At 40.1% G+C, this 26,691-nt stretch overlaps 1 protein-coding gene across 1 annotated transcript in view; it reads right to left on the bottom strand.

Moving 5' to 3' along the window:
- WASHC4 (WASH complex subunit 4) overlaps nt 1–26,691 on the bottom strand; it is a 49,841-nt gene that overhangs the window by 5,102 nt on the left and 18,048 nt on the right. The window contains exons 11-32 of the mRNA XM_038756161.1: nt 25,804–25,927; nt 25,546–25,673; nt 22,861–23,021; nt 21,008–21,134; nt 20,626–20,751; nt 17,864–17,971; nt 16,362–16,508; nt 16,186–16,265; nt 15,102–15,207; nt 14,389–14,505; nt 13,697–13,865; nt 13,218–13,372; nt 11,508–11,582; nt 11,318–11,422; nt 8,714–8,848; nt 7,326–7,434; nt 6,309–6,375; nt 5,772–5,858; nt 3,298–3,445; nt 1,817–1,913; nt 722–918; nt 147–246 (exon numbers count right to left, since the gene is read on the bottom strand). Coding sequence (XP_038612089.1) covers nt 147–246; nt 722–918; nt 1,817–1,913; nt 3,298–3,445; nt 5,772–5,858; nt 6,309–6,375; nt 7,326–7,434; nt 8,714–8,848; nt 11,318–11,422; nt 11,508–11,582; nt 13,218–13,372; nt 13,697–13,865; nt 14,389–14,505; nt 15,102–15,207; nt 16,186–16,265; nt 16,362–16,508; nt 17,864–17,971; nt 20,626–20,751; nt 21,008–21,134; nt 22,861–23,021; nt 25,546–25,673; nt 25,804–25,927 — 2,668 coding nt within the window. The remainder of the gene's footprint in view (nt 1–146; nt 247–721; nt 919–1,816; nt 1,914–3,297; nt 3,446–5,771; nt 5,859–6,308; nt 6,376–7,325; nt 7,435–8,713; nt 8,849–11,317; nt 11,423–11,507; nt 11,583–13,217; nt 13,373–13,696; nt 13,866–14,388; nt 14,506–15,101; nt 15,208–16,185; nt 16,266–16,361; nt 16,509–17,863; nt 17,972–20,625; nt 20,752–21,007; nt 21,135–22,860; nt 23,022–25,545; nt 25,674–25,803; nt 25,928–26,691) is intronic.

Here is a 26,691-nt window from a genome sequence, read left to right as displayed (position 1 = left end):
TATCTATAAAAGGCAGTTAAGACTGTGAGCCCCATGTGGGACAGGGACTGTGTCCAACACAATTTGCTTTTATCTACCCCAGCAGTTAGTACTGTGTCTGGCACATAAGTGCTCCAGAAATAGCACAACTATTACTATTTACTAACCTTCTTTTTCTTTCTTTTCCTGATTTTCTTCAGCGGCAGTTTTGTCTGCCCTAAAGAAAATTCTTGCACTGCTTAGTGAGAAATAAAGCAGCTCAAACTCCTAGGTAAAAGGACAGACAAAAGACAATGAATAAAGTGCTTGCATATGACACAACAGCATTCAGCTTTCTTCTAATTACCATCATTTTCAGACCTACAGAACTATTAGAAACAGAAATTGAATCAAATGATCCACTCTACCCAGATACACAAATGCCTCAGGCTGGTATAAAACTTAAGGGAATTCATTTTTGCACCCTACAAATTTAGCCTGCAGAACTTTATAAGGAAACATTTTAAAATCATGCCCATAAATTCTATTGCCTTCTCCAATTAAAGCTCACACAAGACACAGGACTGATGGTCAGCAAGTACCATCTGTTCTCCAAATTGGGTTTTTTCATGGCATTCTGCTCACCGAGTGAATAGTACTTGAGCTTTTCAGATGCCCTGCAAGAATTAGCGCTCTATCAAAAATCAGGAGGTGTGGTGGGACTTCAACAAGGTCAGTTAGGAGCCAGTGACTAGCACTATACCTGTAAATAGACATCCAATCTCTTCTGGGTTAGGTTCATAGTCTGCAGTAATTTCTCATCTTGACTGGTTGATTGCACGTTCTGCTGTTTAGCTACTGCCCTGATCTCTTTCATGTACTTCTCTCGGACAGACTGGAACCAGTGAAGCGAGTCAAACTCCTGGTACTGATCCAAAAGCTTTAGAATATAAGCCACACCTGTAGCCATTAACAAACCATTTACCAAAGTTAAATAATAGTGAAATCTGGGACATAGTTCCTTTAAATGCATGTACTTCACACCACTGCTCTAGGCCTTTTAGTAGGAATGCTTTTATGTTCCATTTTAGTACTTTGCTAAGCCACGAGAAACAGCGTGGCTTAGTGGAAAGAGCACAGGCTTGGTAGTCAGATGTCATGGGTTCTAATCCCGACTCCACCACTTGTCAGCTGTGTGACTTTGGGCAAGTCACTTCACTTGTCGGTGCCTCAGTTACCTCATCTGTAAAATGGGGATTAAGACTGAGCCCCACATGGGACAACCTGATTACCTTGTATATACCCCAAGGTATATACTTAGAACAGTGCTTGGCACCTAGTAAGTCCTAACAAATATTATTATTATTATAATGACAATCTAAGAACACATCTTCATTTCTCAGAAGCAACACTGCTCTAAAATACTTTTCAAGGACTAAAATGAGATTCCTTCATAAAGTACATAAGTTCCTTGGAAAGACACCTAGCTAGGGTGACAAAGCAGACATGCAAAAAACTGCGTTGTTCAATAGACAAGGTTGGGGCTTCAGATACCCCAACAGAAATTAGGAAATCCAATGCAACTCAGCTAAATATAAAAATATTCCACTGAAAACTTGGAGCAAATATAAAACCAAGAGACCGCAAAGACTAATCTGAAATAAAAAGGATGGCTGAAAAAGCCTACACATTTTATGTAAATGATGCACCCCTAATCACTGTCATCAGGGGTAATGCAGTAAATGGGGTTCATTGAGAGCCAAAAGTGTAGAATGAACAGCTCCAGTTTCAAACACCTCCAAGAATTCATTATACCACATACAGAATCTAATGAAAAAAACAATTACATCTAGCTTACCCATGGCAAAGCCATCATCAGTAAAAGCAGCTCCGAGTTTATTCTTTTTATTCAATTTCTCCTTGCAGCTAATGGAATGCTCTACAAAGTTGAGGGTCTGAAATGAAATGAGCCCATGAGAAGAGAGGCAAACAACTTAATTCGGAAAATAACCACGGCTTCAAAAAGAATCATTTTGGATTTGCACAGTGATTTGAATCTTTACATGTACCTAGTATATTCTCCAAAATGCTCCCTACCAGCTGCAGCTCTCTACACTGCAGGGCTCCTGTACTGCCTATGTTCCTGAGATTTTTTTGGATTGTTTTAAACTCAGAAGGATCCTACCGCTTTAGGAGGGAAATAATGCACATAATTGAGGTTGCTATAATTTACAAAGGTAATGCCCCTTCAATTAAAAAAAACAAAACAAAACACCTGAAGATCTTGTCATCCATGCCAATGGAGAAGAACACTGGAAAATTCCCAGATCTGCAGACTCAGTCTCAGGACCATCTACTCCACCTTCTAAACTAGTGGGCAACTTCTTTGCAGGATCTGCTTTTCCCCTCACCTGATGCCCTAGCTAGAAAAGCTAAATAGAGGGCAAGGGGTGGGAAATGCAGTGGTGAGAAGCAACCTAAGGCTAAGTAAGGAATGGGAGGGTATGGGAGAGCTGGGGGGTGGAGAGGGAAGCCTGTGGGAAAGCCCTGAACACCTGTGGTTAATCCCAAGAAGCTTCTGGTGGAGCACTTGTAGCCAGTCTATGCACTCCATGAACGCTTACTGAATACTACTAATACTACAGTTTCATCTTCCACTCCCTGGTTTTCACTCTAACTGAAGGTCTGAAGTACCATTGAAGGTATATAATAAAAAGATATAAAACATTAACACTTATCCTGGACTATCCAGGAAATATTACTGAATAGCACAGCTCACGAAATTCAAGTCTTCTGGGTTGGTGGTAGGAACCTCTTCAAGTTTGTGAAAGTTAACATTAGCCTAGATTAAGCACTTCAAATAGAGTCTATGGAGCATTCCAGGAAATGAAGCCAAGGAAGCTGTGCAGTTCAATTCAGAGTATGAATGTAGCTCGTGTTTCTATTAATGAACACAGATGAAATTAATCTAGCTCTTGCTCAATGGCTGACTGAATCAGCAAGGCTAACAGGGAAACAGGACACATTTCAGAGAGCAAGTGCTCTTACCAAAATATGTTTAACACAGTTCCTGCATCAACTACTTCTTGACTGTGAGCCCCTTGTTGAGCAGGGATTGTCTCTGTTGCTGAATTGTACTTTCCAAGCACTTAGTACAGTACTCTGCACACAGTAAGTGCTCAATAAATATGACTGAATGAATGTCTACTTGGCCTGAGTCATCAGTTCAACACAACTGATGTTGAAGGAATTAGAGAGCCCTTACAGAGCACTCGGGGCTTTGCACACAATAAGTGCTCAATAAACCCGACTAACTGACTAACAGTAGTAAGTACTAACCAAGGGAGGAACAATGATGTGGAAATTGCGGAGATGCATGTTTTTTGAACTGCGGAATTCAGGAGCAAAAACATCCACAAGCATTTTGAAGTACTCTGTGCCTTCTGCAGAATTCCGTGTGTGGTCACTGAGGACTGAATCCAACTGCCTAAAGAAAGAAGAGCAAAGGCAGAAAACAAGGAGTTACAGTGCAAGCATGCACTCCTGAGTCCCTCCCTGAGGAAATCAGCTAGTGCAGCACCTCTCAAAATACCAGACCATAAGTGGGGACAGGGAGGGAAGACTGAGGTCAATCTGTTTACAGGACAAGCAGGATTAGCTCATTGAGAGAAAATGAGCATAACTCACACTTGGCCACTTGGGTTGTGAATAGCAATCAGGAAGTTAGGCAGATGGGAAACTCCAGAACCAATAAAACACTAACAAATTTAAAAAGTACAAATGTCGAAAGATTCATCTTCATAACTCCAATTTTCAGCAGACTGAATGGACTCTTCACCTTACTTTCCAAAGAATGGAGACTAACATCATTGAAACTTCCATACCAGTTAAGGAGAGAATAGATAAAAAGAAGCCAGAGAAGCAGCGTGGGCTGGTAGAAAGAGTATGTGCCTGGAAGTCAGAGGACTCTACCATTTACCTGCTGTGTGACCCTGGGAAAGTCATTTAACTTCCCTGGGCCTCATTTTCCTCATCTGTAAAATAGTAGTTCAATAACCATTCTCCCTTCCATTTAGACTGTGAGCCCACTGTGGAATAGGGACTGTGTCCAACCTGACTGTCTTTTTAATCAAAGGCAAGAGGCAGTCAGCTTCTAGTAGTTTTGAATTTTGACTCTGATCTACCACAGTGCAGACATGACAATAATCTCTCATCCCCCAACCCAATTTTCCCTTCCGACTACCCCATCTATGAACTTGGGTCCCTATGGCCTAAGCAATTTGGTTCTCATCCCACCCCCACCCCAGAGCACTTAGGTTTATATCCTTATATTCTGGTGTTTCCCCTACCTGAAATTAATTTTAATAATAATAATTATTATTATGATAGTTAAGCACTTACTATATGCCAAGCACTGTTCTAAGCACTGGGGTAGATACAAGGTAATCAGATTGTCCCACGTGGGGCTCACAGTCTTACTCCCCATTTTACAGAGGTAACAGGCACAGAGAAGTTAAGTGACTTTCCCCAAGGTCACACAACAACAGACAAGTGGCAGAGTCGGAATTACAACCTGTGTCCTCTGACTCCCAAGCCCCTGTTCTTTCCACTAAGCCACACCGCTTCAATATCTGTCTTCACATATCTTGTCCTTTAATAACTGTCCTTGAGGGCTGGGATCATGCCTATTAACTCTAATAATAATGGTGGCATTTATTAAGCACTTACTATGTGCAAAGCACTGTTCTAAGCGCTGGGGAGGTTACCAGGTGATCAGGTTGTCCTATGTGGGGCTCACAGTCTTAATCCCCATTTTACAGATGAGGGAACTGAGGCACAGAGAAGTGAAGTGACTTGCCCAAAGTCACACAGCTGATAATTGGTTGAGCTAGAATTTGAACCCATGACCTCTGACTCCAAAGCCCTTGCTCTTTCCATTTAGTCATGCTGCTGCTCTGCTGTACCCTCCCATGGTTGTACATATTTATTACTCTATTTATTTATTTATTTATTTATTTTACTTGTACATTTCTATCCTACTTATTTTATTTTGTTGGTATGTTTGGTTCTGTTCTCTGTCTCCCCCTTTTAGACTGTGAGCCCACTGTTGGGTAGGGACTGTCTCTATGTGATGCCAATTTGTACTTCCCAAGCGCTTAGTACAGTGCTCTGCACATAGTAAGCGCTCAATAAATACGATTGATTGATTGATTGATCTCAATGCTCTACATTGGGCAAGAACTTAATAAATAAGAATGACTGGCTTCTGAGTTATCGGAGAGACATTTACAGTGAATTACAACATAGCAAGCAATGAAAACCATGTAGACTGAAGTTCTGCCCAAAATATTCAGTATAAGAGCTCAAAGTCCATAGAAGCTGACTGATCATTTCTCCTCAAAATTTGTTTTAAATGAATATGAGCCTCCTCAATACGAGCCTCCTCATCTCTTCGATCTCAACTGAAGTCACACTTCTAGGAATATACTGTCTTGCTTTAAACTTATAGGTAGCCTGAACCTCCACAGGCACAAAATGTGAGAGGAGGGAAAAACAGAAGGGGATATTAAGGACGATTTCTTTCTTAATCAAATTTCAGAGATTCCCACCTAGGTTTCCTCCAAGAAACCTCCCATGGTGTCCCACATGAACTTTTTGGGTTCCAATTATAACTCCAGGGGAATATGGAGAAATCCTACTTCTAACTTGTACTGCATTTGATTTTTGAAAATTAAACTTGGGCACTCCTCTGAGGCTTTATCTAATTAAAACATGGACACTTTTGGTCTCTTCATGAAACAATTTTAGATTACCGTGCTGCTGTTAAAGTTTCTTCTGAGAGCCCTTCTTCTTTTACTAGTTCTTCAAAATTTACAATATCTTCGAGATCAGGAACAAATCTATGAAGTAATTCAGTTGGGATTTTGTTATTGTGTGACTTGGTAATAAACATACAATTTAGCTTAGATCTAGAAAAAAAATAAACCCTCCTTTTCTCAAAAAGGAACTTGAAATTTAGCTTACATGCAAAATTATAAAGTGTTTTGATCCACAAATCAAATGTTTATAACCTTAATTACCTTTAAGGCATAATATTTGTATACTCAATTGAGACCTTAAATAGTAAAAATATTTAGTCTGTTTTTTACTAAAATAAATACTGAAAAAGCAATTTGGAATTCCCATTTTATCCTAAAGTCCATCCCCAAATGTGGAAACTATTATGCCTAGAGAGAATATAATTTTCCAACACTAAAATGACTCACATTGAAAGAATTTTAAGAGACTTTAGATTTTTAAAAAAGATGGCACAAGTTATAAGTAGAAAAAATAAATATGTGTATCCATACCTAATAGCATTACTGCTACAATGAAGTCCACCAGATCTGATCATTCGAATATAGCCCATAGCATTTCCTTAAAATTCCAAAATAAGAAAATTAGTAGGAACAGTAGTAATAGCATTTATCAAACATCCCCTGGGTACAACACACTGTACTAAGGGCTTGGAAAATACAAAGGAGCAGCATGGCTCCATGGAAAGAGCATGGGCTTGGGAGTCAGAGGTCATGGGTTCAAATCCCAGCTCCGCCGCTTGCTAGCTGTGTGACTTTGGGCAAGTCACTTAACTTCTCTGTGCCTCAGTTACCTCAACTGTAAAATGGGGATTAAGATTGTGAGCCCCACATGGGACAATCTGATCACCTTGTATCCCCTCCAGCGCTTTGAACAGTGCTTTGCACGTAGTAAGCACTTAAATACCAAAATTATTATTATTACAAAACTAAAGAGGCCAGATTCCCTACCCACAAGGAATTTATACTCTAACAAAATTTAGGTATTTACAAAATAACCAGAATAAATACCTGAATGCACAATTGAATAAACATATATACAGAAGTACAGAGATGGGGCATAAATAAGTGCATAAGGTCTGGATATGCTAACAAATATACTTCAAAACCCTCAATAACAATCAGAAATGCAGCCACTTGGTATTTATGTTAAGGAGTCAAAGCTGTTGTTGTTTTCTTTTAACTGTTGTGGCTAATGCCAAAATATTTTCCCTACCTGAGTTTCCTTTTTATAAAGATTGTTGACATATGTTTCAATAATGACTATTATAGATATAGTAGCAAGCTGATTATCATTCTAAGCTAGAGTAACTAAGACTAAGGCTAGTTCAGCCAATGGAAAATTCGTATTACTCAACATAATTAAGTTTGGCTATCTGGGATAGGCTCAAGTCAAATAATCCTAAACATCTTATATCAAGATTGGATGTTTGAAGTGAAATGAATAGAAAAATAAGTCCTTGTGAAGAAGTTTCATTACAACTGATGCATTTTTATATTCATCTTTCTTACCTATTTGGCTAATGAGCTGCCTGAATTGGTCAAGGTAACTCTGTCCATCTGGTGTTATTCCAAGTTTTCTTATGCCTCGGTTGAACTTTTCTGCTCTTTCAAAAGGATACTAGAGAGACAGTTGGGGGGAATCACTTTTAAAAGAACAGAGACACCTATCCTTTAAGCAATAATATGTTTGGCTAGCTTTTCATCTCAGCTTTCTTATATTTCCAAATTTAACTTAAATGCATTTCCTGTACCTAAATCTACATTTTACATAAAGAGAAAAGATACGTAGATAGACCCAGTTTAGAAGTTAAAAGCCAAAAGGCTGATGTCAGAAGCAAGTGTTTTTCATTTCTGGGTTGCTGACACCACCAGCAGCGTCAATGCCCCTTTGCTTCTCCTCTCCATTACCCCATATCTCTGTATCTATCCAGGAGCAGACTCACCCACTGGGAGCCCAAGAAACCCCAGTGGGTTGTTGTCCAATCCCAACGATCTGGTCTCCACCTACAGTCAGCACACCTGGGATTGGGGTGGTTGGGGAGGAAGCTCAAGCTGCTCACCTGCTTCAACCACTCTCCATTCCTGAACTGGGCCTTAGTAATGACTTTAAGGAAAAGGGAGGAATCTGGGGTTTTGTATTCCTGAGCAGTCTGGTCCCAGAGCCTTCCTCCCTGCTCCCCTGCCCTTTGTTCCTGATTCACCTAGATTCTGCCTTGGCATATTACCTTCAATCAATCAGTTGATATTGACTGAGCATTTACTTTGGGCAGAGCCCTGTACTAAGCACTTGGGAGAATTTCACCACTTAGGTGCACTCAGTTCTCCCACAACACATTTTTACTAGGAACCTTGGCTTAGAACGCTGCTGGGAAATTATGGAGCCAGTCTGGATACAGTGAAATACAGTGTATGCATGGTACAGCATGAACTTTAAAGCAAGTTTTCCTTAACATGAGATTCTGCAGGCTCACATCCCCCACTCTACTGGAAAACTCGCTACACTACCACTGCGGCCACATTTTTCCAGTTTTTGAAACAGCAAGATCTGTATGCAAGAACCATCTGCCAATAAGTTCCCTATCAAATGGGACCCATCTGATAGGGATATAGGTTTTGCGATGTCACAAGAGGGTAATGCTTGCAAAATTCACCTATTTCTGCTTACATTTTCCTTGCCATTTGAAGGGCACTTTGTTTCCATTAAACTTTAAACTATACATGGCAAGGCACTGGGTCACCGCATTGTGGATACTGCAATATTTGTGTATAACATGTAGAGATTAGGTTTATATTAAATAGCAGCTTTCATATCAACCAAGTCACTCCAGTAAGTCTTAGCGACTATACTATGCTGAGCAATGAAATACCTTTCTTTCTAAAAGGAGCTAAAATGTTACCTTATGATCGTTCTGATCCTTGATTTCCCTGAAGAACCGGATATCTTTGATCAACCTTGATTTAATGTGCTCATCATACATAAACTGACTAAAAATATAGAACTTCTTTCTCAAAAACTGATAGGTGAAATTAACCTGTGGCAAATTATAAGCACAATTGAAAAAACAGTTACCTGATAAAGTTGTGAATCAATATGGCTGAGCAATAACTAATTAAAATCACTTTTAGTCAGTAGTACACTTCTTTTTTATACATGGTTACTTGTTAAGCACTTACTATGTGCCAGGCACAGCACTAAGTGCCGGGGTAGATACAAGTTAATCAAGTTGAACACAGTCCCTGTCCTATTTGGGGCTCACAGTCTTAATCCCCATTTTACAAGTGAGGTAACTGAGACAGAGAAAAGTTAAATGACTCCCCCAAGGTCACAGAGCGGATCCAGGATTAGAACCCAGGTCCTCTGGATACAATTCAGAATTGGCTGAGTTTTTCTTAAAGAAGGAAAATATTCAAATAACAGAAACACCACTAAACTTAAAAAAAAAAAATTAGAACCCAAGCCCCTATTCTTATACTGCCTGTGTAATCCTGAATACGTCTCAGTTCTCCCATCTATAAAATGGGGATGGTAACATTTCAGGATTCTGTGTACTTATATTTCTGAAGTGCCTTGAAAGGCAATTATGCAAAAGCTAGATTTAAACAAGTTTTACCAACAGTGGTTTTAGAATAGCTTTAGGTACAGTATGCATGCACCCTGCAACTTTTGATGTGGCTGTTTTAAAGCTTAAAAGAACCCAAATGGCTAAAATCAGTAACTGTAAGTAAATCAACTGTATTTTTAGACTGTAAGTTCAACGCGGGAAAGGGACTATATCCAACCTATCAAAAAACATCAAACAAAAACGCCTCACTATTAGCTTCAAAGTTCTCACCTTGCCCCTTCTTACCTCATCTCCCTTCTCTCCTACATCCCAACCTGCACACTCCGCTCCTCCGGTGCTAACCTTCTCACTGTGCCTCGTTCTTGTCGACCCCTGGCTCACATCCTACCTCTGGCCTGGAATACCCTCCGTCCTCAAATCTGTCAAACAATCACGCTTCCTTCCTTCAAAGCCCTACTGAAGGCTCACCTCCTCCAAAAGACCTTCCCTGACTAAGCCCCCCTTTTCCTCAGCTACTCCTCTCCCCACGTCACCTTGACTCTCTCCTTTCGCTCTACCTCTCTCCCCCTGCCCCACAGCACTTATATATGTATATAATTATTTATATTGATGCCTGTTTACTTGTTTTGATGCCTGTTTCCCCCCTTCTAGACTGCAAAACCAGTGTGGGCAGGGACTGTGTCTCTCCATTGCCAAAGTGAACTTTCCAAGCTCTTAGTACAGTGCTCTGCACACAGTAAGTGCTCAATAAATATGACTGACTGAATAAATGAATATCTTGTATCCACCACCACAGCACTTAGAACAGTGCTAGGCATATAGTAAGCATTTAACAAACACCGTAATTATTACTGTCTCAATAGCTACATTCCATTTTCCACATGTGGCAAAAGGCTTGTTATCTGGGCTACTTAGGGAATGAGATGCTAGTCAAAATCTTTACCTCAGAGTCAAGGTGTCTCAGCACGGGACTTTGCATAATCATATGGAAGGCTCATATGCTGCCCTTTGACCAGGTTTACAGTGGAACATTAGGAAAGACTACTGGCTGATTAGATTAGGAGATCATTTTGATCAACGAATCCTCCAAAGTGCCTGTAGAATTGGCTAAGGAGCCAGATAAAACTTTGGCTGAATAAATATTTATTGCCCTTTCCTTTCAAGAAGAAACTACCTTTGCCTGAAGTGCTTATCTCATTCTATGTGGAAGCATTCCATGTAATGATATATAATTTAGCACGTATAACAGAGCCTATGAGGGTCCAAAAGATGAAGAAATAAAACAACTGAGTAATGAATACTGACTTTGGGGTGGACTTAATTCAAATTTAAAAGCTAAAAGTCACTTCAGCTTGGGATGAAAATAACAGTTAATTGGCAGTTTGGTTTCTACAAACTTTAGACAAAATAAGTCTTTCCATTTTCACCTGTTACCAAGGGAGTAATTACGGAAGAGGAAAGAACATGGTAGTAAGGGCTCCTATTGAAGTGAGTGCCTGCACACACACACTCTCTCTTTCTCTCTCACACACACACACTCTTCAATCAATCAGTGGTATTTACTGAGAGCTTACTATGTGCAGATGACTGTACTAAGTGCTTGGAAAAGTACAAGAAGTAGCATGGCATGGTGGATAGAGTACAGGCTTGGGAGTCAGAAGGTGCTAATCCCAGGTCTGCCACTTGTCTGCTGTGTGACCTTGGGAAAGTCACTTCACTTCTTTGTGCCTCAAATACCTCATCTGTAAATTGGGGATTGAGATGTGAGCCCCACGTGGGACAGGGACTGAGTCCAACCCGATTTACTTGTATCCACCCTAGCGCTTAGTACAGTGCCTGGCACATAGTAAGTGCTTAAATACCGCAATTATTGTTATTAAAACAGAATTAGCAGACACATGCCCTCCCATCATATACGTAGTTACAAAAGATGCCTACTGTTGTATTCATGATTCCAGTGCCATGCGTCCGAATTGAATTAGCAATGTGCCGGATATTAATTGTGTTCAAATGCTTGTTATTGCTAGTTCGCTCAATGAAGATCTGTAAATAAATGCATCAGCATGTGAGTATAAAAGTCAGAACCTGAAGGAACAAATTCTGTAAAGTCCAACAAGAGGGACCTCACCTGATTATTGAGATTGTAGAGATAGCGGGACACAAACACATGAATGTTTCTCATGATTTCTAAAACATCCAAACCCTGAAATAAAGACCATTTAGAGATTAGTTTTGTGTTGGTTTTCCATTCTAACAGATATTAAAGTTTCCCCAGATGACTTCAATAGCCATGGCAATTTTGAGGGTTTAAAACTACTTCGCAGCCCTAATGATTCAATATTAAGCAATAGATTTTTAAATGATTATGTAATTTGAAGAAACAAGACTTTGTCTGGCCATATGACCTGTTCAAAAGATGCAAAATCCTTTCAGCCTGGACACTGACAGTAACTCTCTGGAAGGACTGACATTCTGAGTAGCTGTTCAGTTTTTCAATGTATAGGTGGGTGGTATCTAAGCACTTAGATATTCACCCCACCCCTACAGCACCTAAGTATATGCACTTACATTTGGTTGCTCCCCCAAACTGTCATTTATTTTAATATCGCTCTCTCCCCACTGGATTTTAAGCTCCTTGAGGGCAGTGACCATGTCTTCTTATGCTACTGGATAGTGTTCTGCATGCAGTAAGTGCTCAAATACTACTGACTGATGGAGAAAGCAGAAAGGAGGAAAAAAGGAAGAACTTGCATCGAGGAATACTTGGGAGCAGCTAGAGAAAGCAGATGTCCCTGCTTCACCCCTTACATCCCTCAGAGCCCTGTGGAGAAGGCTCCAGTAATGACAGAGCCAAGATATGTGCTCCAATGGAAGATGAGTCCCATTTGAATTTTCATTCCTTCTGTCAATTTCTGGAAAAAACTAAGGTGATTTGCTTCCCCTCCACCCCCGTCAGTCCCCATTAGCTATCTCACCAAGATCCATTCATTTGCAAACCTCACACTGAGCTGATCAAAGGGCCAAGCAGCCAATTTCATACTGAATGCAAAGTACATGTTTTCTGTTTCATCTTATTTTAACAAAATTTACATTATTTGCAAATAGGTTGATGCTTTAAACTGAGGGAAGTATATTTTGAAAAATATTACCATATTATAATGGTTTATCCACCTTACAAAGGTAAAGCATTTCTTTGTATTCTTGCATTCAGAACAATAATGTAATTCCAACATGGACTATCATTTTTAAGGTATTTGTTAAGCACTTACTATGTGCCAGGCACTGTATTAAATACAGGGGGAGATACAAGCTAATCAGGTTGGACATAGTCCATATCCCCCATGGGGGTCATAGTCTTAATCTCCATTTTATAGATGAGGTAACTGAGGCCCAGAGAAGATAAGTGACTGGCTAAAGGTCACACAGCAGGGAAGTGGCAGAACGAAGATGAGAACGCAGGTCCCTCTGATTCCCGGGGCCATGCTCTACCCATTTGGCCATCCTCCTTCACACGCCTTAGATCAAATGTTCTATCACATATTTTCTGTTCACATAATGTGCATTCCCAAGTCTAAAGTCTATAACCCTGGGAAAAGAAAATATCCACATAACTGGATTGGATGTTTTATTATATTCAGAAGCAATATAAAAATACATGTCCACTACAAAGTCTATAAGAAAACAAAATGAAATCAATCGTATTTATTGAGCACTTACTGTGTGCAGAGCACTGTACTAAGGGCTTGGGAGAGCATACAATAGTCAGTAGACATGATCCCTGCCCACAAGGACCCCATCATAGGCTAGTTCAAGAATATGCAAGACAAATATACCATACCTGTTCTAAAGTCTGACTGGGAAGATGAGCCTCTGTCATATTCAAGCCATAACGCTGAGTTGCTAAATTTCTCATTTCACTGTAGGTAGCCCAGTCGTGAAGAGCTACTGTTGTCAGATTGTAAAAAGTCTTGTCCAAATAGTGTGTTACATAAGCTATAAAAACATTGAGACATGGGTGGATCAAATGAACACAAACCTCTTCATTGTGGTTACCAAACAATAAAGAAGGACGGAAAATGAAACTAAGGAGAAATGAGAAACCATCATCCGTCTCTGAAAACAAGTGGCGCTCTTTGTTGAAATGAAGAGCAACTGAAAAAAGAGAAATGAAAACCAAAAAGAAAGATGGAGAAATTCAAGGGCCAAAGAAATGGACCGGGCACTGAAATATGAGGCTATATAAATGGGGATAATATACCTGATCACAGAAAAGGTACCGAAAGGCTTGACTCCAAAAGGAAAAACATAAACACTTACCTCTGATGTCAATGAAACGATTGAAAAAGCGAATTGGATTCAGAGAGAAAAAAAGGGCCAGGTCTTTCATGCCAACTTTGAATGGGTTTCTGTCATCCAGCTTCAGGTGGGTGTGCACAGACAGGCGCAGATCCTTTTCGATTTCTTTGCACAGCTTGTCCAGCAAATGCTAATCGGAAAGAAACAACATGGCGTGGCTTTAGTTTTCATGGAGATGTTTCAAATGGGCTATAAGTTTCCCCTTAAAACTGTTTTGAACAAGGGTGGAGGATGTGAGTATGTTATACTGGCAGGGGGAGAAAGAAGCTGCTCTTTTCAATCATCTATTTAACAGTTTTGAGTGCTGTGTACAGAGCAGTGTAAGAAAACACGAAGGAGAAATAAGGCGTATTCCTGTCCCCAAGAAGCTTACGATCAAATATAAGACATTGGGTTAATACGGTAACACACAGAAAAGGTCAAGAACAGCATTTTTCAAAGAATCTCCAGTTTGATTTTGATACCCCAAAAAAACATTCTGTACAGATACGTAATTATGGTTTGAGGGTTTCTCAGTTATGTTTCACTGTTCTTTCTTACTGTCAACATGAATTCAAAATGAATGACAAAGTCTGATTAAAGCCAAATGTACAACTGAACACTCCAACTCCAAACATATGGCTACTTTCTGACATCTATATATGTGCAATTACCTTATTTAGAATTTCCATAATTTCTTTATCATAACAATCCAGAAGTATTTCATAAGACTCCAAATGCCTTGCATTCATCATCGCAGGTACAGAGTCCCGTAAAGCACTAAACATGTACTAGAAAAGAAATAGGTCTCAAACATCTTGATCGGATGTTTTATTACTGAGAAGCATTATAAAATTATAATCAATCTGCTTAAAAAATAAACTGAATTTGAGTAATTGTCCCCAAAATTGTCTCACTTCCCTAAGGTCAAATGTTCTGTCAGTCAAGTATATGGAAAAACTCACATCCCACTTAATCTTCCCTATTCTGATCACTTCACAGGAACAAAAGACAACTTCCATAAACAAACATAAATGGTTACCATCTGCCTAACAGGATATTAATTTTGTTTGCATCTGGCTATTTTGCAAGACACTGACATTAAATCAATATAATTAGTATCATTAGGGAGGACAGAAAACGGGAAATGAGGCAGATGTTACAGAAAGCAGCACTATGGGTATTAATGCCAATTTCTTCATCATCATCATCATCTAACATTTGGACATCTGCTGGGAGCATGGTATGATAGCCTCTGAGGTTCATTTTCAAAGGGTTTTGAAATTTTATGATTTATAACTTATGATTTTAGGTATATCAGCTTTCCTCAATGACTCTAAAGATGCAGGATTATCCTTCTTAATGGTTCCAATTATTCTCTACTTACGTGTAATCTTGCTGCATCAACAGCATTTTCATACACGTCATCTAAATAGATTGGGAAGACTGCTCGGTGCCAGTATAAAAAACAACAGTCACATTGTGTTTGGACTCTACAATACAAAGTAGAAATTAGTGGCCATAGTAACTCAGGCTACTCAAAAATAACAATAAAAGGAATGATCTGCTACCCAAGTTTCTAAAAATCAGGAAGGAATGTGTCCCGTAGCTAACATATTCCAAAAATAACTGGTAAAACTATGTTTGGCCCTGGGGCTTTCATTTCACAAAACATTTGGAAATGGGTTCAGCTTCAAAAGAGCTAGTCAAAGGTTTACAAGTAATTTCTTACCAAAATACCTAGTCAATGCTACTTACACATTTAGTCTGCTGTGCACTCTTTGTTTTACTTGACTTGAAAACCTTCTGAAATATGGGGTGCAATTCTATTTTCACCAATTTCTATGATCTGTTAAAAAGTCTTTCTCATCTTTTAAAGTAACATGTTGAAATGAGTCCCCCTACTCCTCTTATTTATAAAAGAATGTGTTGCCTTTTCTAGTTAACAGAAATTCAATGGTGTCTGTTAAAAAAGATGGAGCTATTTCCAGATTTCAATATCCTCTGCCTAGAAATTAACAGGTAAATTACAAATCCTTATTAATATGTCCGCTAGAAAAGAGTCTAATGTGGACACTCGGGTGGTGTCTGCCTCGGCAGGATACCTAGCTGGTTTTGAGGAAGTTATATAAAATCCTCAAAAATATTTTATAGAACACACTTTATTAGAAAACACCTGGCTGTTATGTATATCCCCCACTTCAATACTTAACAGACTTCTCAGACATCGTCCAGGATCACAGCTACTTTGTATAGGAGTAGACTGTGGCTAGCTTCATCTTTAATACAGGAAACAACCTGCAGACATCAAAGCGTGCCCTCTTTCAGATCAGACCAAAGAGTATGAAGAATATTGGTGGGGCTAGTGGTCCTCCTTGCTAAATCCTTCATCTGTGCCAAGGCAACCCAACAATTTTATAAATGACAGTAACTATTTTCAGTATCCTTTTCCAGTATGCTGTTCTAGTTACCTTTCTCTGAGTTCACTAATTAAATCCAGTTTTTTCATAACCACTTGAAGAGGGAAGAGTTCTTCATCTTTAAATGTTTTCTGTTGAAAAAATACAGCATATTTACAGCTGGAGCATTAGTTCTATGTAACAAAACTTGAACCACATCTTTACAAGGAAAGATTGAGATTACTTACCATCTGTGTGCCAACGCTCAGTGCAAGGGAAACAATCAGTCGTCTCTGTTTTGTGCTTGGTCCATTCAAGGTGTTTTCCGCCAAAACGAGGGCAGAGAGCACGTCGAGGCGCTGCTCACTGTACTTTTTGTCAGAAATAACTCTTTTCTTATGGGACAGAGAAAAAGAATAGTGGAATTTATATTGCAACTGCAAAGGAATTTGTCAGGACGGCGTAATGGATAGAGGATGGGCCTGGGAAGCAGAAGGTAATGGGTTCTAATCTCAGCCCCACCATTTGTCTGCTGTGTGGCCTTCGGCAAGTCACTTCACTTCTCTGTGCCTCAGTTACCTCATCTATAAAATGGGGATTGAGACTGTGAGCCCCACATGGGACAGTACTTCCCAAGCGCTTAGTACAGTGCTCTGCACACAGTAAGCGCTCAATAAATACGATTGATGATGATGATGATGACAGGGACCGTGTCCAACCTGATTTGCTCGTATCCACACCCCAGCGCTTAGTTCAGTGCCTGGCACGTAGTAAGCGCTTAACACATACCACAATTATTATTATTACTCCCTTCTACCACCCTTTACAAAATGGATGTGTGTACTGATTTCCTTCAGCTAGATTTCTGTCGGGTAATGTCATACTGCCCAGCAACAACGGCTATGAAAACTGGTTCCTGGCTCCGTTTCTGGCAATAATGGTGTGTCAAACAGCATCCTGCAATGGGCCCAAGAGCACCTTGGAGGCCATTTTCTGCTGCGGCATGTGCCACAAAGCAAAGTAGGACAAAAAAAGTGGCTTCTGCAGCTCATGGGACTGAATTGCGCCAGACCAAAAGTCACCCAGGGCTGGACCTGGGTAGGCCAGAAAGACCTGCGGCCAACCAGGGTCTAGGTGGGCTCCCAAGCGCTAAGAGCCCCGACCATGAAGGTAGATCTGTCTTGGGGCCGGCTCCAGCAGTTCCAATTCTCTCTGGGAGGCAGGTTCCAGCCCATATTCCCCAGGGCCACTCACCAGTATATGTCAGCTGGATTGCACACCTCAGGCCTGGGACTTATCACTACCCCACGGCTTCCCCCATATCTACAGAGCACAGTATAGGGAAGGGCATTTAGGGATGATTAAGAGTCAATCCACCGCTATAAGACCATGATTAACTCATCGGATATGTGCTAAACACTTACTCATTAATTTAACAAGAATTTCTGAAGTATGGTGAAGCTCCTAAACCAAATAAATCTGGCTGCTTATACACTATGAAAGATGAAAAAGAAATACACCTTGCATCTTTGAAGAAAAAGAAATTCAAATCTAAATGCCAAAAGATTTCAAGATAGAATAAGACTTGATGAAGGGGCACATACATTTCATAATGGACGAAGGAGAGATGTGAAGAGGCTGACAGTCTCAATTAAGCATCCAGAGGACTAAAATAAATAAAAACTCTATTTAGGTCATATAATCTAATTAAGAAGAAAAGATTTTACGGATTATACGACGGGTTACATACCTTGGCTACAGCAATTGAGTGAAGTGCCTGATGTTGAAGATGCTGTGTTATGTGTGAAACAGAATCAGCCACAACCATACTTCTTCGGTAGAAGGTATGCTCTATTGCCTACAGAAAGAATATATATATATATATACACACACACACACACACACACACACACACACACATATACTTTGTGTATTGCTTTTTTGTAAAAAAAAAAAAAAAGTACTTCCATTGTTCTTTTTTCATTGGGCAGTCCTTTTATAAACTACAGGTGCACTTTTATCTCTTTCCTCACTATAATAGTGATAAACTACCACATAGCTACTCAGAAAATGAAGCTCAAATAGAAAATTTGCTGTCCAGTATTTTGCTTTAGATATTAACATCTACTTCTGAACTAGTTTGGAAACAACACTGGCAAGCTTGCCACTGCCAGAAAACAAGTGCCTGCATTACTGTTTGGAAAAGAATTCAAACACTGTTGGCACTCACACCCACAGCCTGTGGTATCCATTACCTACTCTAAAATTACTTTCTCCGCTAGGCCTCAAGGCCAGAGGCACTATAAAAATTGTCTAATAAGTTCATACTTAGATAATTACATTTTTAGCACTGGTTAAAGTAATGTAAAAGTTCCAGTCTACTTCCATCAGTAGTGAAATTCAAAGCTTATTTTGGCATTAAAAACTGTACATTTAAACTTCCCTTTATCTATAGGACGCTATATTTTGTCAAATAGCAGGCTGATCCAAATCCAGGCTTCCTCTCCCCCAGGGCCTACCACAGCCATTCCCAGACAGGCTGTTGCTAGCTGCCTTATGTCAGTTCTAAAATAAAAATGTCTCATATAACAATATTGCTTATGCCATCATTATGGGAGGGTTTCAGAAGTCAAAAAGCTTGTAAACATTTGATTTGCCTTGGATAATAACCATTTACCCTGACTGTATTTCCCAACAACATTGCACCCCATAGCACCAAACCCAAGATTAAGCATCTTCTTGTTATAAATACAGAATTGCCCACGAAAACAAAATGAGAAGAGAGAAAGTAAGAAAAAATATTAAGAAAAAATATAGTATACTTGAACTTCCACAAGTGGATGGACATACTTGGGATGGGTGGGCGAAAGGGGCAACAAAAAATTACTGTATCCAATTATGCAGCTTTCTCCCCTGCTGTAAGATCCTTGAGGGCAGGGATTATTTATACTGTTTTAGCACAGTGTTCTGCAAACAGCAGATCCTCAATAAAGGCTATTATTTGATGAAGAAAATAAAAGCAGATGCTCAATAAAGACTATTAATTGACAACATAAGCTGTAATGACTAGCAACGTTATTTGGCAAAAATCAAAGGAGCCTCTAGAATGAAAGCTCCTCCTCTAGACTGTAACTCCTTGTGGGAAGGGAACATGTCTACCAAACCCCACTGTACTCTCTCAAGTGCTGAGAACAGTGCAGTGCACCCAAAAAACACTCAACAGATACCACTGATTGACTGACTGATGGAGCCATGCATTTATGTGGGGAAATGTTACCAAGAGATGATGTCCTGCTGTACGTACAAGATTCTTTTATACCAAGCAACAATGTAGACATTTTTCTGGTACCAAGAAAATGAAGCAGTCAAATGTGTACTACTCATATATTAATGATGCAAAGTGTATAATTAGTGAACTGACAGGAAAACAGAACTGAATTTGTGTTTTTCAAAAGTTCTTTCCCTGGTTTTCTGACATCTAAGATATTTGATATCAACTGATATCTGTGTTTAATATCCTATCACTTTCATTTGATTAAAATAAGCTCGAAGGTATTTTTAGAAAGCATACTCCATGTCCTTAAAACTTTTATTCAAAGTTTTAGTTAAAATACTTTAGGTACAAGAAACAAATTATAATGTAATTTTCATGGGATAAACTGCCTTTCTCCCCCACTACATTTAAAAACCTAGCTGAGGTATAAAGAAAAAAAATCAAGAAAATATTCCTGAAATTTCAGGGGAAACAGATGCTTCCCTTGCAAAATGGAAGCCTCTGTAAAACAGTTTACTGTATTTCCTTTTCTTCATCTCCCCAACTGCATCCTACTACAATTACTAGAACTTGAAAGTTTTAACACAGCTTGCCTATTACATTTGGAGAACTAATAGTTTTTCAAAAGGGCAGGGACTGTTCTTCATTTTTTTTGCGATGATGATGATGATCAGTAGTGTATTTACTGATTGAGTGCCTGCTGTGGGTGCAGTATGGCCAGAACGTGGCCAAAAAGAATACTGAAGGAAAAAAGTGAAGGCAGTGAATAGATTATTTGAACAGAAACAGAAGACAAGAGATAATGGAGATTGCATGAAGACATTCGGGAGACTGGGGCGGGGAGCTTGAGTATGTCTGAAAGCCCAGAGAAAGGCAACAGAAGAGAGTAAGAGGTCGAGGATGGAAGCACGAGAGCAGAGGAGGGGGAAAGTATTTTTAAGACAACAGTGGGGATGGGGGTCCATGGCACAGATAGGGAGGTTTAGATTTTAAGAGAAAGTGGTAGGCTTATTCTTGAGAGACAGCTGAGACATAGAGAATAGGCAAGTGGGAACAGGAGACTAAGGAAAAGGCAAAGAGAATGCTTGTTGGTATTAGGGAAAAGTACACATTTCCCAACTTTTTTTTCCTCGTGCCCACCAAAACAGAACCAAATCTAAACTCCTGTGAGAAGATCCCCATCAAGTTATGCTCTGGCAAGTGGGTTAAAGGTCAGTCACATCATCCCATAACCTTACCTTGAGTAGTTCAACAAGCCTGCATAAGGCTTTGACTGAGGTTTTGGTCATTGGTTTCTGCAAGGACATGTAAAGATTCATTGTGGTTTTAATGATGGTGCTGATGCTATATGCATATAAAAAACCCTGGAAACAAACAGGAAAGTAGATTGACTATCTCCAAGGTGGGGTTGTAAATATATGCAAGTTTGGTTACCAATATAAACCCAGTGAGGAGACAAAGTGGATACAAACAAAACTTAAATCAAGTTTTGGTGTATCAAATATTTAATATCAGCTATCCCTTTACTTTCCATTAAGGTTACAAAACCCTTAACTCAATTTTCAAGAATTACAATCCAATAATAAAATAATGCTTCCATCAGGCCAGAATGTACTTTACCTGTATAAAAACATTACATCTATTAGTGAGGTCTTCAGCAAATTTATCCATTCGCTGTTCTTTAGACAAAATGGATTCCATTTTCATCATCCATGAACTCACAAAGACGTAGTAAGACTGTACCTCTCTAGTGGAGGAAAATGGAGAGTTATTCAGCAGAAGGAAACAAATTTTGTATCCCTTCTAAGACATGGCTAAAAGTGATTGCTTCATTGCTACATATGCACAATCCTCATTTTTGCTCCAATTTTTCTTCTAAAAAGCTACTGAACAAGTGAAGGCATCCTGAAGGAAATAATCCCCTTCCTGCCCAGCTCCAACCTATCACTTTCCCACCCCACTGTATTCAATTTTAACGAGAAGCAGATGCAAATGTTTTCATCGCTACAATTCCGATGACATTTGCGCTGTTACAATGCAATCACATTTTCTACCACTTTTCAACTGTCACTAGATCTGTCTTCCACAGATATAGCCAAAGAGTTTCACTCTAGTCAATGATTCAAATAGATTTTCATTCAATGGCTAGTCCCAGCCTGCTGCCATTTCCCAAGGAAGGGTGCCCACCTCTCTTCTTTCCACCATTATGTACAGTATACATCATTAACAAGCTAAAATGGAAGGGCAAGGTATAATGAACATCTCTACTGACTGCACTGCTGGCTTGAAGCTTTAATCTTGCAGAGAAGAGCTTCGATGAGAATTTCTTTCTTTCTTTACAAGACACTGTGCTACTCAGTGTTGATGGGTCTACACAACCCCAATGAGGAGAACACTGAGCGACTGCAAATACCCAGCTGACTGTGCCCATGAGATAGGCCAATTAGACAATTCAGGTCTACAGATTAAATTCTACACCCTGAATTATTGAGAAGCAGTATGGCCTACTGGCTAGAGCACAGGCCTGGGGGTCAGAAGGGCCTAGGTTCTAATCTTTGCTCTGCCACTTGTCTGCTGTGTGAATTTGGGGAAAAAGCACTTAACTTTTTGTGCCTCCGTTACTTCATCTATAAAATGGGGATTAAGTCTGTGAGCCCCAAGTAATACATGGACTGTTTGCAACCTGATTAGCTACCTGAGGGCTTAGTTTGCCATCCGGCACAAAGAAAAACTAGCCAAACTAGCTTCCTTCCTCCCTTCAAAGCCCTTCTGAGAGCTCAGCTCCTCTAGGAGGCCTTCCCAAACTGAGCCCCCTTTTTCCTCTTCTCCTTCCCATCGCCCCTGCCGCCCTACCTCCTTCCCCTCCCCAAAGAACTTGTATATATTTGTACGTATTTATTACTCTATTTTACTTGTACATATTTACTACTTTATTTTATTAATGATATGCATATAGCTATAATTCTATTTATTCTGATGGTTTTGACACCTATCTACATGTTTTGTTTTGTTATCTGTCTCCGTCTAGACTGTGAGCCCGTTGTTGGGTACGGACCGTCTTTCTATGTTGCTGACTTGTACTTCCCAAGCGCTTAGTACAGTGCTCTGCACACAGAAAGTGCTCAATAAATACAATTGAATGAATGAACAGAATGTGCTTAACAAATACTATAAAATTTTTTTAAAAAAAAAATTATCCAGACCTACTAAGTGGACTTAAACAAAAATATTTTAACTGTTATCCAAAGGCATAATTTACCCATAATCACTATCAAAACTGGGCTTGGGCTTTGGGAGCTTTTTAAAAACAGGGTTACACAAGCTTTCTTGTTATTTGCAAACTCAATGCTTGCTGATTAGTGCTAGGTTTTGGCACAGAATATACTCAAGGTCTTATCACTGTTTCCTTTTCCCATAATCCCAGAAATGCATAATGCTTTTCTGTTTTAATTATACCGCTTTGTAAAACCTACTTGGTAAGCATCTGAGTCTTCTGCTGTAGAAAACTGTCCCTTTGTGTTTTAATGGCATGAAGGCTTTTCCTGTCTAGAAGCTTGGCAGCTTCTGGCATTTTCTGGATCAGAAAGTTATCAGCAAACCAGATGATATTAGCCGTTAAAGTGATGGCTGGAACCTAGACATAATAAGGAAGAATGAGAGGGAAAAAGAAATAGTCAACAGCGAGTCAATAAAAGACTACAAACTCCCAATAAATGACTGGGGAGGAAAATCAATTTCCATTTTAAAAATCACAACAGAATTCAAAATGGGAAATCCAGTAGACGTATTTTTTCTATTATAGTTGAGCCATATGGTAACTTGGATCATATTTTCCAAGTACTGACAACCAAACTGGTTGTCACACTGGTTTCTAAGAGGACCTGGGGAAAGGGAAGAAGGGAACAAGGGGGCACACCAGGTTTCCTGAAGCAGCTGCAATATAGTCATTTATGGTTCGGATCACAGCACTGCAGTTTCAGCTTTTCCTACCCTCCCATCTAGGGGCTGTCCCAAATATTTGGAGAGAGGTAGGGCCAGCATCAGGGGCACCCATGGGATGCCTGAAGCAGCAACTCGAACCTGGAAACAAAGGTTGAAAGTAGCTGCACTCCCCCTCCCAGCCCACAGTGCTAAGGTATATGTATCTGTAATATTTATTTCTATTAGCGTGGCTCAGTGGGAAAGACTTTTGGAGTCAGAGGTCATGGGTTCAAATCCTGGCTTCGCCAATTGTCAGCTGTGTGACTGTGGGCAAGTCACTTAACTTCTCTGTGCCTCAGTTCCCTCACCTGTAAAAAGGGGATGAAGACTGAGAGCCACCCATGGGACAACCTGATCACCTTGTAACCTCCCCAGCGCTTAGAACAGTGCTTTACACATAGTAAGTGCTTAATAAATGCCACCATTATTATTATTAATGTCTGTCTCCCACGCTAGACTGTAAGCTCACTGTGGGCAGGGAATGTGTTTATTGGTATACTGTACACTCCCAAGGGCTTAGTACAGTGCTCTGCATTCAATAAGGTCTTAATAAATATAATTGACTGACTGCATAAGAGGCCTGAGGGCTATTAGAGGCTGGAGAACCAGCCAGCGTGATTTGGTATCCCTCCACTGCTGCCCCTCCCTCTCTGACACATGCCTACACCTTTGCTTGGATATTTGGATTCACTAGTATGAGGCCTAGCAAATGACGAGGGAAAATGGCCAGGGAAGAGAAGGGAAGAAGGATTCTGGTAGCACTGGGTACTGGTATCAAAGGATGAGCAGAAGTGATAGGGGAGGAGGATGGCTGGGGGCGGGGTGGAGGGCAGGTAGCAATGGAGGAAAGAAAAAGGGTGGAAAGAGGAAAGATGTTACAGCAAAGGAAGCAAGAACCCTAGCAGAAGGCAGGGAAGTTGAGAATACGATTGTGGGGAAGGAGTTGCAGAGTGAACTCCTCCAAGAGTCCTTCCCTGACTAGGCCCTCATTTCTCCTATTACCGCTCTCTTCTGGGTCATCTATGCACGCGGATCTGGATCCTTTTAAGCACCTGACAGCCACCCCACCCTCAGTCTCACAGCACTTATGGACATAGTCGTAATTTTTTTTAATGTCCGTTTCCCCCTCTAGATTTAAGTTCCTTGGGCAGGGAACGTGCCTACCAACTCTATTGTATTAAATACTCTCAAATGAATATACTTGTATTCATATATACTTTCAGTGCTCTGTTACAGTGCTCTGACTGACTGCATAATGATGATGACGATGATGGCATTTGTTAAGCGCTTACTATGTGCAGAGCACTGTTCTAAGCGCTGGGGGGGATACAAGGTGATCAAGTTGTCCCACATGGGGCTTACAGTCTTAATCCCCATTTTACAGATGACGGAACTGAGGCTCAGAGAAGTCAAGTGACTTGCCCAAGGTCACACAGCAGACACATGGTGGAGTCGGGATTCGAACCCATGACCTCTGACTCCAAAGCCCGGGCTCTTTCCACTGAGCCACGCTGCTTCTCTTAAATAAATGGCATTTATTAAGCGCTTACTATGTGCAAAGCACTGTACTAAGCGCTGGGGAGGTTACAAGGTGATCAGGTTGTCCCATGGGGGGGCTCACAGTCTTAATCCCCATTTTACAGATGCGGTAACTGAGGCCCAGAGAAGTGAAGTGACTTGCCCGAAGTCACACAGCTGACAATTGGCGGAGCCGGGATTTGAACCCATGACCTCTGATTCCAAAGCCCGGGCTCTTTCCACTGCGCCACGCTGCTTCTCTAAGAGGCCCAAGGGCTATTAGAGGCTGGAGAAAAGCTCAATAAAAACCAGGAACAGGACAGATTTGTGGGAAGAGGATGGGTGGGAGAGATGGCAGGTGAGGAGGCTCTGGTCAGAAAGAGGAATTTCAGAGTTGGTGAGGGTTGAGATTGTACAGTGACTAGAGATGATGAGATCAATCACGTGTCCAAGTTAGTGAGTGGATGAGGTGAGTGTTCATTAGGATGGTTGAGCGTTCTAAATGGACAAATACTGTCATGAGTTTGCTTGAATCCACAGCAAGAAATGAAATACTTTTGTTGTTCTTTGATGGAGCCAAGATGTCCTCTATCTAAAATGGCAGTTAAATTCTACTTCAGCTATTTACGAAGAAGCAGCAAGCAGGTCAAATATCTTACCTTCTTGCAAATATCCAATAAAGATTTGTAAAACTTTTTGTCTATAGTTCGAAAAATTTGAAAATGCAGCACAAAGAGCCCACAAATTCCTACATATTTGTCTCTCTGGTCAATTTCAGAGGGTTCACCTTGTAGAGATGGCCGTCACAGGTTGGGGATAAAAGTAAAAAAAAGAAACATCTTAAAGTTTGCTTTTAGGTAAAAGTAAAAAACTTTAAAAGAGTTAAATCACTGCAAAAAACATGCAGTATGCATTACCAAGTTTGGCTTCCACATTAGCAAAAATTGTGCGAATAGTGTGTGCAAATTCTTCGGCAAAAGCGCTATTCTTTGACACAGACACTCCTCCATTAAGGGAATCAAACTGCTGCTCAACACAAGCCTACACAGGAAATAATAACATTAAAAGTAAGACCCACTTAAAAAACCACAATAGACATTGCAAAAAGAAATCACCATTTTATAACCATACTAAAATTCATATTTAGCATGGTTTTACCCCACAACATTAAATATATTTTACCAGTAGATTAGACAACACGTTTTTCAAATACCCCTCACAGACTACTTATCTTGCTCTGCATAAGGCAGAAACTAGCTGAAACTTTTCCATTGGATTCAAGACTCTCCAACAACTTTTTCCAATATTCATTTTGGTTCTCTTTACCCACCACTCACTCCTCCTGAGCTCCCCTTTTAAATGTATGTTGCTCTTGACTCTCCCACCTGAAGGCCTCACTCAGCTGCAGCCTAGGACTCCCTTCTCAGAAAAATCTACCAATCAACAGCTCACTTCAACCTCAAAGCTCTCCTAACATTCCACCTTATCCAGGAAGCCTTCCTAAACTAAACTATTCACACCACTCCAGTGTGTCTTGTACATATTTACTATTCTATTTATTTTATTTTGTTAATATGTTTTGTTTTGTTGTCTGTCTCCCCCTTCTAGACTGTGAGCCCGCTGTTGGGTAGGGACCGTCTCTATATGTTGCCAACTTGTATTTCCCAGTGCTTTGTGCAGTGCTCTGCACACAGTAAGCGCTCAATAAATATGATTGATAGTACAGTGCTCTGCACACAGTAAGCGCTCAATAAATATGACAATGAATGAATGAATGAACCCAAAACTACCCTGAACACTTAAAA

Source organism: Tachyglossus aculeatus, chromosome 14 (genome assembly GCF_015852505.1).
Source record: "Tachyglossus aculeatus isolate mTacAcu1 chromosome 14, mTacAcu1.pri, whole genome shotgun sequence".
NCBI lineage: Eukaryota > Metazoa > Chordata > Mammalia > Monotremata > Tachyglossidae > Tachyglossus > Tachyglossus aculeatus.
The sequence above is the reverse complement of the archived record's forward strand: the minus strand, read 5'-3'. Positions and strand labels throughout refer to the sequence as shown.